Source organism: Seriola dumerili, unplaced genomic scaffold (assembly GCF_002260705.1).
Source record: "Seriola dumerili isolate Sdu_G_001 unplaced genomic scaffold, Sdu_1.0 BDQW01000468.1, whole genome shotgun sequence".
NCBI lineage: Eukaryota > Metazoa > Chordata > Actinopteri > Carangiformes > Carangidae > Seriola > Seriola dumerili.
Genome location: NW_019174723.1, coordinates 3175032 through 3181800, shown reverse-complemented (window position 1 = coordinate 3181800; position 6769 = coordinate 3175032). Strand labels below are relative to the sequence as shown.

The 6769-nt window shown below is 41.7% G+C and overlaps 1 protein-coding gene across 1 annotated transcript; it reads right to left on the bottom strand.

Moving 5' to 3' along the window:
* LOC111234873 (iroquois-class homeodomain protein IRX-1-like) lies at window positions 1-1357 on the bottom strand. The gene is made up of 2 exons (XM_022763068.1): window positions 1139-1357; window positions 1-771 (listed from the first exon to the last, which is right to left on the bottom strand). The coding sequence occupies exons 1-2, from the start codon at window positions 1355-1357 to the stop codon at window positions 1-3; spliced, it is 990 nt and encodes a 329-aa protein (XP_022618789.1).
* Between the last annotated feature and the right edge of the window lie 5412 nt (window positions 1358-6769).

Sequence of the window (6769 nt, the reverse complement as noted above, 5' to 3'; positions counted from 1 at the left end):
TTAGACAATTTCACGAGTGGTGTAACACGAGGGAACAAACAGTCCGCTTCTTGAAGCCCAGTCAGCCCACAGTTTTCCGGCCGGGTGATAAATACTGTCCAGAGGTTTCTTCACGGTCTCTGAGGTGGCGGTTTCTGCCAAAGACCAGATTTTGGGTTTTTGACAATTTTCTTTACTTTCCAAAGCGGATGGGGTGTGATCAGAGTCACTCTTTTCAACTTTCTTGACAAGTGCAAGCGCTCCGTCTTTCTGCTGGCTGCTTGGCTGCTGCGGCATCTCCAGACGCGCATCCACAGGTGCCGAGCTTTCCAACGCGCTCTGGACGCGCTCGTGGGTGTCTGCGCGGTCGGTATCATGCTCTGTCTCATCCCGCTCGTCCAAATGACATTTCTGCAGGGGGCTGTCGTCATCGTCGCTGTCTCCCTCCTGCTCCTCATCCTCCTCCTCATCTGATTTCCCCTTCGACGCCCAGCTGACCCTGTTCTCCTTCTTCAGGCGTCGCCTTGCGTTGGCGAACCAAGTGGAGACCTGCGTGAGGCTCATTTTAGTGATGATGGCGAGCATGATCTTCTCGCCCTTGGTCGGATACGGGTTCTTCAGGTGCTCGTTCAGCCAGGCCTTGAGTGCCCCGGTGCTCTCTCGAGTGGCCACCTTGGTGACCCTACCGGGATCCTCGGCAGCTCCCGGACGGTAGGGCGGGTAGAAAGCCCCCCCGCGAGCCAGGAGCGCGTGATGGTAGGGAGATGCGGCCTTCAGGTCGAAACCGTTGTTCTGGAAAATAAAGAGGAGAAAAGTAAGAATAAGCCAAGGAATTTCGCTTGTGCGCAATTACGCACGGGAGTCGATGAGCTCGACCCGTAGCAGTTCAATGTGTTCGAATGTTTTATATGCCGAAATCTAAGGAAGAGGAGCCACTCCTGAACATATTTTCACGAGTTCAGAGAAAGTTTGTTTGGAGGCTTTTGCAAGTACACAGCTTCAGTACAACTCAGTCAAATCTTTAAGAGGTTATTCGTTTTTCTGAAAACTTGTAGTTGTTCAGCTGCTCGCGATCAGAGTTGACGTTACATTTTTGATAGAAGTAAGTTGCAATGATTTTCATTTATTGAGTAAATGACTTTGTGAATCATCAACTCACCATGTGTGCGATGTGCCTGTGGTGCGGATATGGGATAAAGTTGTATCCCTGTAGTCCTGAGTATGTTATGGGAACCCCAGCTGCCATGGCTGCCAGATGCTGAGCCTGCTGCTGCTGTTGCACACCCGGTGGGCATCCCAGCACCGGGATCTGATATCCAGTCGGCATGATGTTCCTCTCCAAGAAGAAGTTGCCAAATCCAGTTTGCGATGCGGGCATCTTTCCTGCTGTCCCAGCTATTCGGCTTTGAGTGGCAATCCAGCCTCCTGGATCTATTTATATGCACCCAGCTGCCAGAGTGTGTGTGTGTGTGTGCAGGGGTAGGAGGAGGGAGGGAGGGAGGGAGGGGAGAGGAGGGAGCAAAGGAGGGAAGGGGGGTGTCCCACTGGTATTGACTGACAGCTATGTTCAAAAGACCTACAGCTTTCACTGGCAATAAATCCCATCAAAGAAGCCCTCCGCTGTTCCTTTTAGCGTTTTCGTGAAGAGGCTAAATATGTGCTACTTATCGCAACACAGTGATTTCTGCAGAGGACTGAAGTTGCAATTCAAATGCAGCCTTTTCTTTTGGTGAAGTGAATAAAGACTCACAGACCAAACCATCAGTCCCATGTAACAAACAAAACGTCTCATGAAAAATAGCCTTTAGGTTTGTATCATTTATTCTATTCGTTAATTTTGAAACGAAACTTTTTTTCAATTTAAAAGCTCATAAACAGCAGGATGAAACTTTGCAAAATTTAAGACCAAGCATCGTTTATAGAGTTAGCCTCTAATTTTTTCCATTTTTATGATTTAAAAAAAAATATATATTTTTTTTGTTTTATTTCCACGCTTAAACCAGTCTGATCTGATTTTTATAACCATGACACTCATCGGCGGAGAGATTAGAAAACCACCCGAATTCAGTTAACAACATCCTGCCAGTCTCTACTGTCGCTTCTGATGCTTCATCACCTCCAGATCTGCGCGTTTGTGAATTGAATTAACCACCTCAAGAACATTAAATGACGCTAATAAACAAAAGAGAAAAACTTTTTTTTTCTTTTTTACGCACACCTAAAAGTGTTGCCAAGAAAGATTTTTTTCCATTTTCACGAGCTCTTTCATTAAGTCAAACTAATTAATAACACGAATAAAGCATATAACAGTTGTCATTCAGCCTCGGAGCCATACCTTTTTATTTGTTAATTCATTGACCGAACCATAACAAACTGCCCTTAAACATGTCGGATGGCATTGTTTAGAGTGAAGGGCAACGTTTCAATGGCCCTAATTAAACGAGGTTAAGCGAAACAGGTGTTGACTAATGTATATGATAATTGTGAGATAACAGATGCTAATACGTGTGTGTGGAGGGGGGTTGCTAGAGATAAGAGGGGAAGACTACACTTCTTATTCCACTCCCCCCCCCCCCCCCATGTCCTTCAAAAGAGCCACAGTTAAGCTCAGAGGAGCGCACCTCTCTTATCTCTCATCATTTTGATTATTTTATTAACAGTGTTAAGAGGTGTAGTGCTGGTGGTGATAGCAGTGGTGCTTTTGTTGAGAGATAATGTGGGGGGGGGGTATTAAAGAAGTGTCCAGACATGCAGGACTTATACAAACCCCCTTTTTTTTTTTTTTTTTTTTTTTTTTTTTTTTAAATGCCGCATTTAAAATCTTCTCATTTTAAACTGATGATCCTTTCTAAAGTTTCAGGATTGATTGATTTTGCTTCTTTGATTCCACATGTCCACTTTTTATTTAAAATGCTGTGATCTGTAAGCCTCTGTAGCTCATGATAGATGTTTTTTATTTACTCAATAAGTCCTTTCACTCAGCTTCAATACCATTTTTACTTTTTCTTAATGAGCTCTTGATGAACCCTATCCATTTGAACAGCTGACTCTGGTCTGAGATGTGTTTCAACTGCACTCTAAGGAAAAAAAGAAAATCTGACTTTATATACTTTATACCAGTTACAGTAGTTTGTTTACATTTTTCAAAATATTTTAAACAGTTGAGAAAGAATTGAGCTTTCAAATAGAATAGGAAAAAATAAATTAACTTTGTAATTTAATGTATTGATTCCCTTGTTGCGTCAAATTTATGCTATTAGGAACACCTATGCAGTCTAATACAATAGTCCTGTAATAAATCCTGCCTCATGACAGTTATGATGTTCAGGTTTTGTTTTTCAGAGGTGTTGAATTGAACTTTATTCTGAGTCATTGTGTCATTTTGAGGATTAGTTTGTGGAGATGTTGAACTATATTTTGAAAGACACACACAAGTACTTTAATGTATCTGAGGGTAAGCTGTAGAACAGTGGATGAGACACAGACAAAAAAGTAGATCAATAAACAGATCTGGGAATGCAATGTCTCCAATTAATTTTGGTCTTTCTGCAGAAATCCTTGATCTTAGCTTTGAGACTTGTGCGGATAACAATTTAGTTAATTAATTACCAGGTTGAAAAAAATGAATGAGTTGTGGTGGAATGTAACTAAGTACATACTATGAATACAGGACTTTTACTTGTAACGGAGCATTTCTACATACTTTTACTTATCTGAATACTTCCTCCCTCGCTGTTAATTAATAGATTTCTGTTCTTTCCAACAACAAAGCCACGTCACCTTCTGAACTAACTGAAGTAAAAGGGCACAAAAAAACCCTAAACAATATGTTAGATTATGGAGAACTGATCTCCTTGAAGTATTTGTCTATTTTCAATTTTATTTTGAATTACCATCAATCATAACCAGAAGTGTTTTTTTAATTTTTTTTATGGGTGTGAAGACTGTTGTATATTTGAAATGCAGTGTCAGAGTCTCTAGCAGTGCTTCTGGAGGAAATGCTGCTGGCTACAGATGAGATGATTTGTTGATTAGGCGATCGGCAGAAAGTGATTAGCAACTTTTTTGATAATCAAATAATCATTTCACTTGTTTTCCAGCTTCTCAGTTCTGCTTCTGATCATCATATATAATAATAATGATAATGGTCTTCTGGACTTTTGGTCAAACAAAAAAGGCATTTGAATATGTCACTTACTTTGAGGCTGTGTGAAGTTGTGATTGACATTTTTATACATTATTTTTTTGGTCATTTTATAGACCAAATAATATATTGATTAACCTGTATTGTTTCTCTTACTGTATCCTCATAGTCGTGTGCCATCATTTGAGGTGGTTCTAATATTTTGTTGCATAATTGCGGGTAGACTAGTGTAATCATTGGCCCAAATGTAAAGAGAGAGACTTGCTGGGGGTATCCACAGATAAAAAGTGGTGAAGGTGGAGGGAAAGGAGGAATTTATTTGGGTGGGGTCCACAGAGCCTAAAGCAAATTTGTACAAGAGCAACAATGGATCGACTGGAGTGCAAAGAGAAGGCGGCTTATGGCATCAGTAGTCTACATCTCACAACACAAACAGCTCAGGGCAGCTGCTTTTGTCCCTCTTGTAGAACTCCTTTTCATTCTCTTCCTCTTTCGGCAGCTACAGCACAATGCAGGTGTTGGTCTTGCTCTGACAGGTCTTGGTTTTTTGTTGTTTGTTTTTTTTTTGCGCTGTTTGCTATTAGGATGTCAGTCGTTTACAGGAGAGAAAAAAGTGACCAAATGGAAGATGATTGTCCTCAGCACCCAGAGGCTATAACACGAGATAGCAAAGAGGATGAAATTCTCTTTATCCCTGATAACACCTGAGCCATTCCTCTGTGTTGAAACTGCACTTTTATAGATTCCTCTATCTATAAATCCTCTGAATGCAGAACATCATAACTCCAGTTTGGGGTAAAAAATGCAGAATGATGGTGTAATGGCAGCTAATGAGTGGGTCAGGACAATAGGTTTAGGTGTGACCTCAATTGCAGGCCATCCCCTACCTGCGAGCCGACAAAGGGATTAAACATGCAATTAGAATAGTTCAAAGGTAGGTGTGAACAAGACGACAAAAGCCTAAAGAGAATCCACAGAATCTCCGACACCTATTGCTTGTTAGTTTATTTTTACAGCACTTGATACTGAAAGAGGAGAAAGCCGACAGAGACTGGAGGAGGGGAGATAATTATAGACGGCTGAATGAAAAGATGAAAGTTGTGCATTTTGAATATTTTTTTTTTTATTTATAGTATTTTACATAGAGGCAACAAAAAAAAATCTACATAGTGTCAATGGACAACCAATGTATAATGGTCTCCAAGCAGATCTCCAATTTTCCTCCCTAATGGGATTTTCCTGGGGCACCAACACAAATGGAGAGATGTAAGCAAAGTGTGAATGTTATCAAGCGATCCCACCTCTTTACTATCAGACCCCCTCTTCCCAGACCCCCTTCCCCTCTTTGTCCTTTGTCATTACTCTTATCTGGACCACTCTATCATTCTTTCAAAATAGTAGTGGCGCTGAAACCGCTTGCAAATGTAAGTATGTCTTTGTTTAGGGCCGGGCAGTGGCCCGCCTCCCAGCTCCCTCCTGGGTGCAGCCTGATTGACGGCCCTCCGCTGGGTGAGTGACAGGCGGCGTTGGTGAGGGCCGTGATGGCCGGTGTGACAGCTGCTGCTGCTCCTGCTGGTGCTGCTGGTGTTGCCCTGTGTCGGGTCCCAGTGGGTGGGTGCTAGGGACCCCAGGATCCCTCAGCTAGAGGCCTGGCCCAGTTTGCTGGAGCCCGGTCAGAGCTGCTCCCCGGTGTGATCGTTGTTGCAGATGAGCTTGTTAGGTTGCTGCTCCCTGGTTCTTCACCTCAACTGCAGGTTTCTGCTGAACATGTGCAGAGCAACAAAACCCGTTTATTCCTCCTCAGGAAGCTGCCATCAGGATTATCTCTGAGAGTGACAGTGGCAAAGGGGGGGGGGGCTTTATTTTCTTTTATTATCGAGAACGAAGTTTTGACTCATTTTTTTCTGTCCTTTGTTTGGAGAGGTTTTCCCTCTCTGATGGTCTAAGGACAGAGGATGTTATATACTGTACCGATTGTGAAGCCCCCTGAGGCTGTATGATTTGTGATATTGGGCCACATGAATAACATTAATTTGACATGTATCTTTCTAATGAAGTTCAGGTTTTTAATAATGTTATTATCTTGATCGAGCCTGTTTTTCCACCTCAGTTCAAAGTTTCTTGTGCACGTTTTTCCTGCCCAGGATGCTGATGTAGGGTTAATTCTGAGTGAGTAGCAAAGACAGAAAACTTTAATGGAACATTATTACATGCATCTTCCTAACACAATTTAAAAACCTTATCGTCGTCACTATCTCACTGCTCACTTATCTCTTCTCCATCTCTGTAGCAAGTTTCAGGGATGTTGTTTTTCCCTGAGCAGGATGTTGCCATTTCTGGAGTGTAACAGTGGCAAAGAGAAGCTGCTTTACATTTACATTACATTTATCTTTTAATGCGATTCAATTTCTTACCAGTAACATTTCACTTTAAGTCCCTTTATTTAGGATACACAATCATTTCATAAATGGTTTATAACACACTATAGTGCAGTTGAATGCAGCTACACAGACACTTTGTTTTTTATTAATATACAGTATCTTCTCCTATGGAGATATATTTGACTTTATTGTAACTGTTTTTCTATATTATGGTATACAAATACATTAATACGCACAGATTTCTGCTCATAACCACGTTCTAGTC

Coding starts and splice junctions, on each gene's coding strand:
- LOC111234873 (XM_022763068.1), bottom strand. CDS start 1,357: ATGCCCGCATCGCAAACTGGATTTGGCAACTTCTTCTTGGAGAGGAAC. Junction 772..1,138: donor ACAGGCACATCGCACACATG/GTGAGTTGATGA, acceptor TTTATTTTCCAG/AACAACGGTTTCGACCTGAA.